The 16303-nt window shown below is 47.1% G+C and overlaps 1 protein-coding gene across 4 annotated transcripts in view; it reads left to right on the top strand.

Moving 5' to 3' along the window:
• LOC137532046 (Fc receptor-like protein 5) overlaps positions 1–16303 on the top strand; it is a 238957-nt gene that overhangs the window by 31778 nt on the left and 190876 nt on the right. For 3 of the 4 annotated variants that reach the window (XR_011023844.1, XM_068252154.1, XM_068252155.1), the window contains 4 exons: positions 77–337; positions 4380–4643; positions 8668–8970; positions 15113–15364. Coding sequence is in view for 3 of the 4 variants with exons in the window: in XM_068252154.1 (XP_068108255.1) it covers positions 77–337; positions 4380–4643; positions 8668–8970; positions 15113–15364 (1080 nt within the window). In the remaining variant the exon portion in view is untranslated. The remainder of the gene's footprint in view (positions 1–76; positions 338–4379; positions 4644–8667; positions 8971–15112; positions 15365–16303) is intronic. The other variant, XM_068252157.1, reaches the window with a different exon arrangement.

Consider the following 16303-nt stretch of genomic DNA (forward strand, 5'->3'; position numbering starts at 1 on the left):
GGCAGGGTGGTGTTTGTAAAAGGCTGCAGAGTGTAGTATAAAATGTAATTTATGAATATTTGTTTCCTTATTTTAGGTTCAATTATTCTGCAGAAGCCCTCCGAAGTTTACGAAGGAGGCCCTCTGACATTGAGATGTTATAGCCCACCTGCATTCTCTGTGAAAAACACAACCTTCTACAAGGATGGCAAATTGATACATTTCTCAGTCAATGACACAGAGCTGCATATGGATAAGGTAGACAGAAGTGCTATCAGGATGTATAGCTGCAATCAGATATTGACCCTTCAGCATACCTACTCTGACTGGTTTGCCAAAACCTATGTCTATGTGAGAGGTAAGTTCTGACTTGTTAGTTCTTTAACCTCCTTGCCGGTTTTCCCGACCTGAGCTCGGGGTAGAAAAAAGCAGCTGCTATCGGTGATCCCGAGCTCAGGTCGGGGTAGGCATTGCAGAGCTTTACCTGTAGTTGTGGAGTCCCGCACGCGATCTCGCTGCACGGCGGGACTCCAGCCTCTCTCCCCGGCAGTGTGGGGTCTTTCCCTGGCCGCCGGGATCCCCCATGTCCCCGCTATTCTTCCGGGGACCCGGCAGCCAGTTGGAGCAGCGCAGCCGTGGTGGTGGCAGCAGAGCGGTGGTGGCAGCGTGACGTCATCGGGGGCGGGGCTAACATTGAAAACAAACTTCTCTATATTAGAGAAAAATAGAGAAGTTTGTTTATATGTATATTAGCGCCATCTTGTGGGCAAAGAGAAAACTGCAGCCCAGGAGCCCAGGAAGGTAAATTTTTTTTTATTTTGCTGCAGATCTCCCTGCCAGAATGATTTTTTTTTCAGGTTTTAGGGTCTGAAAGAGTGAAAAAAAATTGCACCGCTTTTAGACCCTAAAATCTGTAAAGAATCAGACCGCCAAGGAGGTTAAGGCTAGGTCCACACTAGGTCCGTCTACAGATCGGATCTATTTGTAACGGATCTGTTTTTTGTTTTGTTTTTTCCCCTCTTTTCTGTTTTTAAGTTTACCATATGTTTGGAGCATATGTTTCCGGGTCGTCGTCCGACCCCCCTCACCTGAGTCCCCCGTCCCTACTCTCTTTCAGCTACTTGCGCAAAAACTTGTTAAAATGTAATGTCCGCAGCGAGCGGGGACGCTTACCCTCTCTCTTTGCATTCCACCACTCGCCGCTAGACTTCCTGCATTGTCGCCCTATATACTTCGGAGGGCGGCATTGCAGGAAGTGACGCGGCGAGCGGAGGAACTAAAGAGAAGGTAAGCGCTTCCTCGCTCGCTGCGGAAATTACATTTAAACAAGTTTTTGTACAAATAACTGGAGGGGGAGTGGGGACAGGGGACCCAGGTGAGGGGGGGGGGGACGACTCCGCTGCCCGCTGCCACCCCCGTCGTGGTTGCTTCCTCTTCTAGCATGGCAGCCTCTTCTAGCATGGCAGCCTCCTCCTCACCCACAGGCTGACACACAGAAACGGATCCGTTTCTGTGTCCAAATCTGCCTGCGTAGAGGGGGATCCGTTTCCCTATTGCCTCTCACTACCCCTGCGTGTCTCAGGATCCAGATCCGTTGCGTGAAAATAGATCTAGGTAAAGAGGACCTGCTATTTTTAACATTGCTATCCGTGGATCAGGTTTCAAAAACCGAGCCATGGATAAGTTCCCAGACCTAGGGCTTGATTCTCAAAGCTTGATAACTCTTATCAAGGTCGCGCTAGCGTATTGCGCACGCTATGATGCGCGTGTCGTTTTTCGCAGGCAAACGCAAATTTGCGTGTGAAATCGTGGCCATTTTCACGCGAAAATTTGTGTTTGTGCGAGAAAACGGGCGCAATTTTGCGCGCAAATTCGTGTTTATTCGTGTTGCGTGCGTTATAGGGCGCGCAAAACGCTAGCACGACCGTGATAACAGTTATCAAGCCTTTGTGAATCAAGCCCCTAGTGTGAACCTACTTATTGTAGTGGCCTAACTACAACAATCATAGGCCACTACAATAATCAAGGTCACAAAAAAAAATCAGTGATGGGTCACATCCATATACTACTTTAAAATGGGCCAACAACGTGTGCCCCACCAGGCCATTAGTGATATTACAAATATGTTTGCTTATCCTTTCCCTCAATGGCCTGGTGGTGCGTCCTACATACTGTAACCCAAAGGGACACCAAATCATATAAACCACAAACCTGTCATTGCATCATGTGATAAATTGGCATATTCTAACTAGTAGAAAGGGCGCAACTCCAAGCCTGACGAACGGCCATCATAAGGGGGAGAGCCCTTTAGAAAAATTCTATGCGCTATTGTCTGCTAATGGAATGTGAGTTCCAGGGCAGAGGCAGAGGCGAGAGAGGCTCCAGCCTCAGGGCGCAGTGTAACAACAGGGGGCGCACAACTCACTCAGCTATCATTCCCCTATTGTGCTTGAAGCAGAGAGAAATAAGAAAAGAGGATACATGGCCGTGACTGCAAGCCAGATAACTAGAGGGGTTGGGGGCCCTGGGGTGCCTCTTAGTCTAATAGCAATCAGTGTGTGATGCTGGGGTGGGAGGGATGGAGGGGCGCACTTTGGTGTCTCAGCCTTGGGTGCTGGAGGACCTTGTCCCAGCTCTGGTGAGTTTGCATTTTGATTATATTAACGGTTTTAAGCTATGGAAGCTCCTCGATTGTCCTTAATTTGAGTTGTAATGGATTAATGTTGTCAACACTTGGGGAACATAGACATAGAGGTCTGGATAAGGCGGGGGCAGCCTAGATGACCCACAATGCACTGTCGATACCCATCTAACTGTGGGTCTTGGAAGAGTGTCCCTTTCTTTGGGCGAGGTGGTGGGGACAAACAAGCTTGAAGAGCTACCAATCCTTTAATGTGATATTGGACTCACAAACTCTATATGTACAGTTATATATTATATATGGTTCACAATTTATGTACAAAACACTGTATATAATGAACAGAGGCGGCAAAAGTATAAAATTAGATTAAATGAGCTTAAAACCAACTTAATTGGCAAAAATGAAGGAGGAAGTGGTGGTCTTACCTCCCTCAAGCAGACACGACAACGACTGCGATTCAAGCTGGCAAACACATTTATTAGAAACGCCAAAAAAATTGCAACGCGTTTCGCAGGCTCAATCCTGCTTCATCAGGCAATACAAGGAGGAGTATCAAGCGATCTGCACAAGGATTCAAGTTAAGCGCCTCTTGGTGGAGGGTTGCTACCCTTTTTTCCTGTCTACAGAGAGCGACTTCTCCCCTCTGCCTCTGAAATCAATGGCTAGTAACACCTCCCCCTCCTCCTGCCCAGACTGAGCTCCCATGAGCCCTTGCTACTGCCTTGGCTCTCTGAAAACCTGTGGGCGTGGTTTTTTTAGTATATAGGGAATTAGAGCATTAAAACAAAAAACAAAAAAGTATTTGGCTTGAGGAATGCCCTATAAACAATAGGAAAGGAACACAATTATGCAATGTGTAAAAGTTCACCTCGGATGCACTTTAATCCTGAGTGGGGTCAGGACAATCTCCCCACCTGCCTTTACAGTGGTTACCTGCTGGTGACCCTGACTTGTGAGTATCTAGCAATACAAATTTATTGCCACCTTACCCAGTACGTATTACACTATTGGGGCTCTTGGTGTTCCGTTTTTATGTACAAAACACGCACTACCAATTCTTTTTATACAATTCCTGTTAAAATGCATTTTGAATAAAATAATTCTTAAAGAAATGTTCTACCCCCAAAAAAGCCTAATTGATGAGGAAAAACCAAGCTATAGATAATGTATTTGTGATAAGTAGTGATAAAGTTATTAGCGAATGAATGAGAGGAGCACTGACAGGTGAAAATTGCGCTGGTCCAGAAGGGGAAAAAACTCTTAGTAGGGAAGTGGTTAAAGAGGAACTCCAGTAATAAAAAATATATTTTTACAATAATTATGTATAAATGATTTAGTCATTGTTTTCCCTTTGGAAAATCTTTCCTTTCCTTGATGTACATTCAGACTTTTATCACATGGTGACATTTTTACCGCTGGCAGGTGATGTCAGTGGAAGGAGATGCTGCTTGGCTTTTTTGGCAGTTAGATCTAGCTGTAAACAGCTGTTATTTACCACAATGCAATGAGGTTCACAGACAGGAAACTGCCTGGACCATGGTCCTGACATCACACTGTGGGAGGGGTTTCAGCACAATGTCAGCCATACAGAGCCCTCTGCCCTGATGGTCAGTTTGTGAAAAGGTAAAGATTTCTCATGGGAAAGGGGGTATCAGCTATTGGAATGAAGCTAAATTCTTGGTCATGGTTTCTCTTTAAAAACACCCTGTAGCTTACTTGTGACACTAGGAGGAGCTTTGTTCCTGTTTTGTTGTTGCAGGAAATACTGTCAGATCTGTGGTGACTTTCACCCCTGACTGGAGGAATATAATGGACGGAGACCATGTCATTATAACTTGTAATGTAGCAGCTCCTTCCCAAGAGAAGGAGACCTTCTACTGGTACCACCATGACCAACTGATGGATAACAATCAGCAGAACTTTACTGTTTCACTCGCTAGTTGGGCAATGGACCATGGATATTACCAGTGCCGGACCAATACCAGCGATATCAGTGAACCTGCCAAACTGGATGTTGGTTATGGTGAGTTAAATTTACCCACTTCCCTCGTAAAACTCTTAGGGCCATAGTGGTTCTCAAACAGACATTAACAGAGGAATTCTGCTTTCAGTTTCTATATTTTCTGCTAGTAGAGAGACATCAAAGTTTTCACAGAATTTACAGCACAACAATTTCTGCCGGCTGAGGTCAAAAGCAGTGCACTTATCTCAAACGAAATATTGCCTTTGAAGCAGCTAATGAGTTAATGTCTTGATGATTTTTTTTTTCAAAACACCCCTGGGCCTGGCTAAAAGTGAGCAGGATCACAACCATCTGCTGTCTCAGTTTTTTGGCACCCACCAAACTTCTGTTCCAATGTAGCAAAATTTTGCATACCGTATATACTCGAGTATAAGCCGATCCCCCAACTTTTACCAAAAATCAGCGGGAAAAATGCTTGTCCCGGGTATAAGCCGAAGGGTGAGAAATGGCTTCATGGGGCAGAACAAAGGCATTGTTTGAAGACAGTTAATGTATTGTTCCAAACACATACATGCACTCATAGTTGCAAATTTTGTCATAAATGTAAGTTGTCCTTGATTACAGTTCTCCCTGCAGATGTATGCAAGCAATTGTAAAGCAATCCTTACTATAGCCTAGTGCACACCAGAGCGGTTTCGGCAGCGTTTTTCGATCCGTTTGCGGATGTGGAAACGCTTGGGTAATGTATTTCAATGGGCTGGTGCACACGAGAGCGGGAGGCGTTTTGCAGAAACGCATACTCCCGGGCTGCTGCAGATTTTGGATTGCGGAGGCGTTTCTGCCTCAATGTTAAGTATAGGAAAAACGCAAACCGCTCTGAAAAACGGCACTTCAGAGCGGTTTTGCATGCGTTTTTGTTACAGTAGCTGTTCAGTAACAGCTTTACTGTAACAATACATGAAATCTACTACACCAAAAACGCTTCACAAAACCGCAAAATGCTAGCTGAAACGCTACAGAAAAATAATAAAAAGCGTTTCAAAATCTGCTAGCATTTTGCGGATCTGCTAGCGGGTTTTGGTGTGCACCGGGCCAAAGATCTAATCTAATGTGACCCAGATGAGGAAATGTAATTGCCCAGTAGCTGTTTATATAATTTCTCTCTTCGATCACTGTCTGCATGGTCCCCCTGGCAATGTGATGAGTGCTAATGGTAAACTTTGAAGCCCTGCCTCTGTTTCTCCCGGTTACCTGCCCGCTGTGCCCGCCAGAGCAGCATACCTCTTTGTGAACTCCCCCAGATATATACAGGCATCTGTACAGTACTTGGGCTCCACTGCACCCGGTTACTGGCCCACGCGGTGGTAAAGTAAACCCCCACCAGCCATAGTATCATCCTGCATATGTAAAGTATTTGGGCTCCGTTTCTCCCGGGTTACTGGCCCGCAGCATACCTCCTCGCGATCCGCCTCCCCCCCCCCCCCCAGTATCACCCTGCATATGTAGAGTATTCGGGCCCCGTTTCTCCCAGGTTACTGGCCCGCAGCATACCCCCTCGCGAACCCCCCCCCCCCCCAGTATCACCCTGCATATGTAAAGTATTTGGGTGCCATTGCTCACGGGTTACTGGCCCGCAGAAAACCTCCTCGCGACCAAACACCCCCCCCCCCAGTATCACCCTGCATATGTAGAGTATTCGTGCCCCGTTTCTCCCGGGTTACTGGCCCGCAGCATACCTCCTCGCGATCCGCCCCCCCCCCCCCAGTATCACCCTGCATATGTAGAGTATTCGGGCCCCGTTTCTCCCAGGTTACTGGCCCGCAGCATACCCCCTCACGACCCCCCCCCCCCCCAGTATCACCCTGCATATGTATAGTATTTGGGTGCCATTGCTCACGGGTTACTGGCCCGCAGAAAACCTCCTCGCGACCAAACACCCCCCCAGTATCACCCTGCATATGTAGAGTATTCGTGCCCCGTTTCTCCCGGGTTACTGGCCCGCAGCATACCTCCTCGCGAAATGCCACCCCACCCAGTATCACCCTGCATATGTAAAGTATTTGGGCTCCGTTTCTCTCAGGTTACTGGCCCGCAGCATACCTCCTCGCGATGCGCCCCCCAAAAGTATCACCCTGCATATGTAAAGTATTTGGGCGCCGTTGCTCATGGTTAGAGGTGCACGATGTATGTGAGTAAACCCCCGCACGCCAGAGCAGCATACCTCTTTGTGATCCCCTAAGTATCCCCCGGCATCTATACTGTACGGTAGTCGGGCTCCTTTGCTCCCGGTCACCGGCCCGCGCAGTAAAGTTTTCTCTGCAACTTGTCAGCCGCAGACTCATCACACTGATCTCACAGTAGCGCCCGTGTTAAGTGGCGCCACTAGAGAGCGTCATAGTGACAAGACTGCAGCAGACAAGCTCTAGAGGAAAATGTACAGCGCGGGCCGGTAACCGAGAGCAAAGGAGCCCAACTACCGTACTGTATAGATGCCGGGGGATACTTAGGGGATCACAAAGAGGTATGCTACTATAGCGTGCGGGGGTTTACTCACACACTGTGCACTGCTAACCGTGAGCAACGGCGCCCAAATACTGCACATATGCCAGGAGATACTTGGGGGGGGGGGGGAATCGCAAAAATGTTTCCAGTTACTAGTAGCACTTGTCACACTGCCGTGGAGACTGCACAGGCAATAATTGGAGAGGCACTGCCACTCTGCATGTGCAGATGTGATTTTTATGTTGCAGTAGACGGCGCGTTATGGGGGGACTCTGCTTGTGACTCGAGTATAAGCCGAAACCCCCACTTTTGGGCCACTTTTTTGGTCACAAAAACTCGGCTTATACTCGAGTATATACGGTAATCTTAATTTTGCATTGTAATACGCAAATTATGGTGCAAAATCATAATGTTAAATTTCGGGAAAATCGTAATTAATTTTGCATGTAAATGTAATCAGAAATGTCCAAATTGTGATTGCGTATGGCCATAATGGCAAAAATGTACGTGAAATTAGGCGTAATTGTGATTAGCAGATTACGCTCATCAGCATTACTATCCCAGTAACCTCAATAGCTCGTCCATTTTCTGTAATGTGTCCTCTGCCTCCTCATTATAGCACTTCTAGGGGTTGATTTACTATAACAAATGGCGAGCCTGACCTCCTGTAACGCTCGCTATCTACTTTTGCTCCCCTTACTGAATGCTTAGCGTGCCTGATCAGAGTTAACTTGTCTTATCAGAGTTAGCGTACCTTATCAGAGTTAACATGTCTTATCAGAGTTAGTGTGTCGTATCAGCGTTAGCGTGCCTTAACAGAGTTAGCGTGCCTTAACAGAGTTAGCGTGCCTTATCAGAGTTAATGTTCCTTATCAGAGTTATTGTGCCTTATTAGAGTTAACTTGCCTTATCAGAGTTAGCGAACCTTATCAGAGTTAACGTGCCTTATCAGAGGTAATGTACCTTGTCAGAGTTAAGTGCCTTATCAGAGTTAACGTGACTTATCAGAGTTAACGCGCCTTATGAGAGTTAAGTGCCTTATCAGAGTTAACATGTCCTATCAAAGTTAACATGTCCTATCAGAGTTAACATGCCTTATCAGAGTTAACATGCCTTATCAGAGTAAATGTGCCTTATCAGAGTTAGTGTGCCTTATCAGAGTAGAATAGCGAGCGTTACTAACTTATGCCTGCTAATTGGCAATGACGAGAGCTCCACTCGTCCTGCCCCGAGCCCCTGTTGGCCCAATAGGCTGCCTGTCAAGTTTCCTGACAAGTGACAGTATCTTTTTTTTAACCATTACAGGTGTACTTTCAGTGTAATTTTATACAAAAATATAGGCGCTTCGCATAGACCTGGACGGCATTAGCTATATACTCCTGTCTGACTGCCTGATGAAGCGGGGTCACACCCGTGAAATGCGTTGCAAAAATTGCGGAGTGTATGAATAAACTTTTTGTTATATGTTAACACGTTTCTACTCCACCACTTCCACATTTTAAAAAATGTTTTAACTTTTTATCCTTTTGGCGCCTCTGTTCACTCTTATAATGTTTTTTGTTTTTTTTTGTCAATCTTTAAGACTTAACAGATTATACCATCTTGCAAAAGCCCACCTCCATCCACAGTGGTGACCCCCTCACTCTGAGATGCCGAAATCGTTACCCGGATGATGTAGTGGTGAGCACAACATTCTACAAAGATGATAGAGTGGTCAAACACTCGCCCACGGACTCTGAGCTCCACATCGACAAAGTAGACGCGAGTGTGAGTGGGATTTACAGATGTGCTCAACGAAGACAAATTAAATATTCAGCCCATGAAGAAAAGGGGCCTAAGGAACGCTTCCTGACAGATTCAGCTGTGACCTTCATAACTGTGAAAGGTAAGCAGGGACTATGAAGTCCGTACAATCTCCCAAAAAGGGCATAATGTCCACTAGAAGAATGCAAGGTCAAGACAGTAAAACACTGATGGGGTTTTCCTTTCTCCACATGCTTTGGCCCTCACCCCATGCTGATCCAGCCAGTTAGGAGGCCCTTATGCAAGGGGTTGTATTTCAACAACCTCCCCCGCCACACCCTCACACTCACACACACACACACCAACAGGGCCGGAACAAGGTACCCCAGCACCAGAGGCAGAGATTCCAAAATGCCCCCCCCCCCCCCCCCCATTTATGCCCATCCCAGTATAGGTAGTAGCAGATGTGCCCCCAGTATTAAGTAGGTTCTGATTCCCTCCAAGCAGGGGCGTAACCACCCTCAGCCTTCCTCTCCCCTACGTAGATCACGCTACCAGGGCGAGCACTACCATAGAGGCAAAGGAGGCAATTGTCCCCGGGTCCCAGAACCTGTAGGGGCCCCCAAGGGGTGTCTGCCTCTCAACTTAACTATTGGTAGCGGCGGCCCTGCAGAGTCTTCAGCAGAGCAGTGTCTCACCTGTCCGGGCTCCATGCACTCCTGTTTTCATCCACCACTGGCTGCATCTTCTCTGTGACCTGTGGCATGATATGACGTAATAACATGTGCCATGAGGCCATCCTGGGAGTGCATGGAGAGGCATGCGCTGACAGAGCAGTATGCCCACCAGAACAGGTGAGACACTGCTCTGCCAAAGACTTTGCAGGGGCCACAGGGAGCACAGTTAAATTGGGGGGAAGGGAGAGGGACAGCAGCCAGATCTGTGGGGAAATTTGGCAGCAAGAAAGGGCCCCCCAGATTAATTTTGCCTTGGGGCCCCATTGTTACTAGGACCCCTGCCCGCTACACAAATCTATACTCATCTTCCTAAAAGTTCCCAGGAAGAAATAGGTAGTGGGGTGATAACGCCAGGGATTACCAGGGACAATACAAATGGCACGTCTGATGTGGGGAATGATTCATCTGTGTCCGGTCGCTGAACCCAGTGCAGTCATATACGGGAAGCCGACTTCACTCCTGTTGTTGCACCGACAAGGCTGGATTTACCATAAGGCAGTGTAGGCACGTGTCTACAGGCGCCTGATGATGGAAAGGCACCTCCCTCCCTCTTTCCCTATGCAGAGTCCTGATGAGAGTCCAAATGAAAGGTTATGCACCCAGCTCTCAGCATTCCACTGATGATATCTCCCTTCAGTCAGGGGTACCTCTATCTACTTACTATTGAGGTTCCTCTAGCTACCTAATTCTTGAGGCATAGCTCCCAACTGTCCCTCTTTTAGAGGGACAGTCCCTCTTTGGGAACCCTGTCCCTTTGTCCCTCTTTCTTCCTTATTTGTCCCTCTTTCAGGACTCGTACATATGTAAATATATGTAATTTTTCTACTGAAAGATGTGTTTAATTGACTCTAAACTTTATTCCAAGAACTTTAAATTGCTACATTTCTTATTTTCCAATGATACTATGAAGGAAAATGGACCAAGATAGAAAGTACCACTGTGATTTAAATTCTAAAACATATTTTTCATATGAAATCTTTATAGTGTGCATGATTTTGGGCGTGTCGGGGCGTGGTTAGAGGTGTGGCAGGGGTGTGGCTTAAGTGTCCCTCTTTCTGATCTCAAACAATTGGGAGGTATGCTTGGGGGCACCTCTAGCTACTTAATACTGAGGTTCCTCTAGCTACTTAATACTTGAGGGTACCTCTAGCTACTTAATATTGAGGTTCCTCTAGCTACCTAATACTTGAGGGCACCTCTAGCTACTTATTACTGAGGTTCCTTTAGCTACCTAATACTTGAGGGCACCTCTAGCTACTTAATACTGAGGCTCCTCTAGCTATCTAATACTTGAGGGCACCTCTAGCTACTTAATACTGAGGTTCCTTTAGCTACCTAATACTTGTGGGCACCTCTAGCTACTTAATACTGAGGTTCCTTTAGCTACCTAATACTTGAGGGTACCTCTAGCTACTTAATACTGAGGTTCCTCTAGCTATCTAATACTTGAGGGCACCTCTAGCTACTTAATACTGAGGTTCCTTTAGCTACCTAATACTTGAGGGCACCTCTAGCTACTTAATACTGAGGTTCCTTTAGCTACCTAATACTTGAGGGTACCTCTAGCTACTTAACACTGAGGTTCCTCTAGCTACCTAATACTTGAGGGCACCTCTAGCTACTTAAAGAGAGTCTGAAGCGAGAATAAATCTCGCTTCAGACCTCATAGTTAGCAGCGGCATGTGTGCCCCTGCTAAAACGCCTCTATCCCGCGGCTTAACGGGGGTCCCTTCACCCCCAAATCCCCTCCGTACATCGCGGAATCTCTTCCGCATTGGGGCAGGGCTAACCGTCGCAGCCCTGCATCCCGCGCGTCTATCAGACGCGTACCTCCGCCTCTCCCCCGCCCCTCTCAGTCTTCCCTCACTGAGAGGGGCGGGGGAGAGGCGTCGATGCGCGTCTGATAGACGCGCTGAGAGGCAGGGCTGCAGCCGTTAGCCCTGCCTCCAGGAAGAGCAAAATTTACGACCAATTTGGTCATTGATTTTGCGGGGGGGGGGGGGGGGGGGTTGGGGGTGAAGGGACCCCCGTTTAGCCGAGGGATAGCGGCGTTTTAGCAGGGGCACACGTGCCCCTGCTAACTATGAGCTCTGAAGCGAGAATTATTCTCGCTTCAGTGTCTCTTTAATACTGAGGTTCCTCTAGCTATCTAATACTTGAGGGCACCTCTAGCTACTTAATACTGAGGTTCCTTTAGCTACCTAATACTTGAGGGTACCTCTAGCTACTTAATACGGAGGTTCCTCTAGCTACCTAATACTTGAGGGTACCTCTAGCTACTTAATATTGAGGTTCCTCTAGCTACCTAATACTTGAGGGCACCTCTAGCTACTTAATACGGAGGTTCCTCTAGCTACCTAATACTTGAGGGCACCTCTAGCTACTTAATATTGAGGGTACTTCTGGCTACCTAATACTAAGGTGCACCTATAGCTACCTAGGACGGGCAAGGGAAGTAAGGGAGAAATGACAGCTGGGTAAACTGGAACACTTGCGGTGCAGTTTGGCGGGAGTTTGTAGGTTCGTGGAGGGTGAAGTCTAGGGTGCTAGGACATCTGTGCCTATAGGCTCCTGTAACGTAAATCCGGGCCTGTGCACCGACATCACAGCAGCTGAGGGTGAACAGAGGCGCCAACAGGGTAAAAGTACATAAAAAGTTTAAACCATGGAGGTGGTGGAGGTGGACTCTTACCATCTCCAAACGACACGACAACAGACACGGGTTACCGTATAACAAAAAATGTTTTATTGATACACTTGCTTTTTTGGCAAAAAATTGTGGAGTGTATGAATAAAACTTTTTTGTTACACAGTAACCCGTGTCTGCTGTCGCTCAGGACTCTGCATAGGGAAGGTGGGAGGCACTAGGGGAGGGGAGTGAGCTGCCTTACCACCATCGGGTGCTGGCCCTGTAGGCACACGCCCTGAGGATAGGAGGAGGAGCATCAGGCACAGCAGAGCCGGGACAAGGTCCTCCAGCACCCAAGGCTTAGACACCAAAGTGCGCCCCTCCATCCCTCCCACCCCAGCCATCACACACTGATTGTTATTAGACTAAGAGGCACCCCAGGGCCCCCAACACCTTTATCTCTAGTTATCTGGCTGCAGTCACTTCCATGTATTCCCTTTTCTTATTTCTTTCTGCTTCAAACACAATTAGGAATGACAGCTGAATGAATTGCGCGCCCCCTCCTACACTGCGCCCTGAGGCTGGAGCCTATCCAGCCTATGCCTCGGCCCGGCCCTGAGGCACAGCATAAGGCCTCTTCCAGGCTAGGCAAGTTGAATCAAGTGTTATAGCCGCGGTGTGACCGTAAAAATAATAAATAGCATGGGACTTCCGATCCAGGAATTGCAGTGTAAGGCACAGCAGCCTGTGCGTTACTTCTGCAGTATCCAGAGCACCTCCCTCGCACTGCGGGTACTGTGGCATAGACATTAAAGGGGAACTTCAGCATAAACATACTCTACATACTGTCATTAAGTTACATTAGTTATGTTTATTAAAATAGATAGGTAATATACTCTCTACTCTTACCCACCCTGTTTTAAAAGAACAGGCAAATGTTTGTGATTTCATGGGGGCAGCCATCTTCTTCATGGGGGCAGCCATGTTTTTGGTTGAAAGGAGGTGACAGGGAGCATGAGACAGTTCCAACTGTCCTGTGTGCTGATTACCCCTCCCAGCTGCATGCGCTAGGCTTCAAATCTCAAATTCCAAATTAAAACAAAAAAATATTGCGCCAAACCAGCAGAAGGAGAACAACAACATCAGAAATCCCATCATGCTTTGCACAGCATCAGGTGAAAAATGCCCGGGCAGTTTTCTTCTGTGTAGCTAAAAAAAAGACTTAAGTAAGAAAAACAAAGTTCTGATGCTGTGAAACTGTTAGAGACCATTTCCACCTGTGCGTTGGGAATCGCCACGGAAAAAAAATCGCATGCAGGTGCGAATTTCGCATGCGGTTGTATGAAAATGTTCATGCGAATTTGCATACGATTTCGCATAAATGACTATGTATGTGAATTTAACCATGGCAGTGCCTGTGTGCCTTTCCATTGCTTCTATGCGAAATCATATGCAAATTCGCATGAAAATTCGCATACCAAAACCGCATGCGAATTTCCTATTAAATACATTGCATGCGAATCACATAGCTGTATGCGAATTTTCTGCACAAAAAAAACGCTCAGAAATCCTGACAAGTGGAAACAGTCCCATCCACTTGCATTGTCTATGCGAATCTGCATGCAGGAAACGCATGCAGATTGGCTCTAGTGGAAACGGGCCCTAAAACACCAAGCCTTTTCAGTGCTGCTGAGTAGATTTTTAGTCTGGAGGTTCGCTTTAATGGCCACTGCAACATACTGCGGCAGGGAAGAGTACCACAATGCAATGTGAATTGGGAAGTATGAAAGGAGCCTCAAGGGTATGCCTGACAGCCCCAAGGCTTTAAGAATGGCAGGGAAGGTGTAGAAAAGCATGCCAAATGAGGGATGAAGTTTGTGCGAACTCCTGGGTGCAAAAGTGAGAGGCGGGGACTAAAATGGAGTATTCATGTGTGGAGTGAAGTTTGCGAATAGGATAATATCTGCAAAGAGGGGGGGACAGCTTCAGAAAGTTTTAGAGGAGAGGGTTGTAAGTTTGAACTGCATAGTCTGGGCCACTGGCAGCTAATGGAGGGTTTGGCAAAGAGGGGAGGGGCAGCACCAGAGGAGCGGGAGGAGAGGTGAGTTAGACGAGAGGCGGAGTTTCGGCTTTTTTTTAAACCGCAAATTTGCAAAAATCACCCTAAGGGCCCTTTTCCACCAGCGCAAACAAACTGAATCGCAAAAACGCAAACCGCTAGCGATTTTACAATCGCTACGGTTTGCTTTTTAACATGGGAATCGCGGTAGGTCATTTCCACTACCGCGATTCGTTTTTGCCGGGAACGCGAACGCGCGGCGGAGCGATAATTGCCGCGATTCTGCTATGCAGTGCATAGCATAGCAAAATCGCGGCTCGCGAACGTCGGGGAATCGCCGGTAATTGCAATTCAGCAATCGCTAGCGTTCAGCGTGAACGCTAGCGATTGCTAGTGGAAAAGGGCCCTAAAAGCGCTTGTGCAATGATTCCCTATGATAGTGTTCACATGTGAGCGGTTCGATCCCAATCTGTGCTCACCAAAGCACTGCCTGTAACATTTTCAGGGCTATTTGCCTCAATGGAAGGTATAGGGAAATTGCAAAGGGCCTGAAAAAACGCTTTTTATATATCGATTTTCCCAGCGCTTTCATGGATAAATACATTGTATTTATTCATTTCCGGGTGAAAGAGTTTTGCAGAATCTCTCTGCAAAAGCATTTAGAAAAGCGCTTTATACATAACCGCAGCCCGCAGGTAAGTACCGGGAAGCGCTAAAAACAATCGTGCAAAAAAATGCAGGCGTCAGCGATTTCGATTTTAGATGTAAACAAAGCCTTACTGTTTTAAACATATACCTTTATGTGTGAGTTCTCTGATAACATAATATACTTCTTTTCCCCTTATTGTCTGGATTTCAGCTTCAGTTAGACCTGTGGTGACCTTCACACCCCATTGGAGAAATATCTTATCAGGGGAATCGGTGACCATAACATGTGACTCTGCATTGCAAGACGATCAGCCCTATTACTGGTACAGGGATGAGAGAGTGCTGGACCATCACCAGCAGAACTTCACCATTCCCTCAGCTTCCTGGAGAGACTCCGGAGAGTACAAGTGCCGCACCAGAACCAGTGTTATGAGCTATCCTGTCCTGCTGGAGGTCAGCGATGGTGAGTATATGTGGGGTTGTACCAAACTATGAACTAAGGGGGTGCCCATATGTTACTCGATTTTGCAGGCTGATCGACATTGTGATCCGATAATTTTATGAGTACAGTTTGATGGAAGTGGGGTTATTATTATTATTCATTATATCACCGCAAATATGGGCTCACAATCTAATCCCTACCATAGTCATATGTCTATGTATATATCAAGTAGTGTATGTATTGTAGTCTAGGGCCAAGTTAAAGCGGATCCGAGATGAAAAACTAACTATAACCAGTAACTTGTCTATCTATCTTATCTGAAGCATATCTAGCTGCAAACAACTTCTAAAGTTTATCATTATTTATTCCTGTGATACAATGAGGGCAGCCATGTTCTGTTTGTCACATTGTCACAGGCCTGAGGGCTGGAGATGCTATCAGCTTGCCTGTGTGTAAATTCAGTCCCCTCTCCTCCTCCCTACTCCCCTCTGCCTCTGAAATCAATGGCTAGTAACCTCCTCCTGCCCAGACTGAGCTCCCATAAGCCCTTGCTACAGTGCCAAAGCACTGTGAAAAGCTGTGGGCGAGGCTTGTTTAGGCTGGTTTCACAGTGGGACGTTACAGGCGCACGTTAGAGCAGCCTGTAACGCAGCCCACCGCACAGTAATGAAAAATCAATGGGGCTGTTCACAGTGCCCACGTTGCGTTACATTGTAACGCTGCGTCACAAGACAACGTACTGCATGCAGTACTTTAGACGCGGCTGAGCCGCGTTAGACTGTTTGCACATGCTCAGTAATCTTGTGGAGGAGCGGAGAGCGGCCAGGCACATGGCTAATTAATATGCACTGCACGTTGTGACGTGCAGTGTTTACTTCCTGGAGCGGCCGCTCTGTGCGGCGATTGGCCGGCGGGACCACGTGATGCCGCATGCGCACAAGAGTGCGCATCACGGCATCA

The sequence above is a fragment of the Hyperolius riggenbachi genome, chromosome 9, assembly GCF_040937935.1.
Source record: "Hyperolius riggenbachi isolate aHypRig1 chromosome 9, aHypRig1.pri, whole genome shotgun sequence".
Lineage (NCBI taxonomy): Eukaryota > Metazoa > Chordata > Amphibia > Anura > Hyperoliidae > Hyperolius > Hyperolius riggenbachi.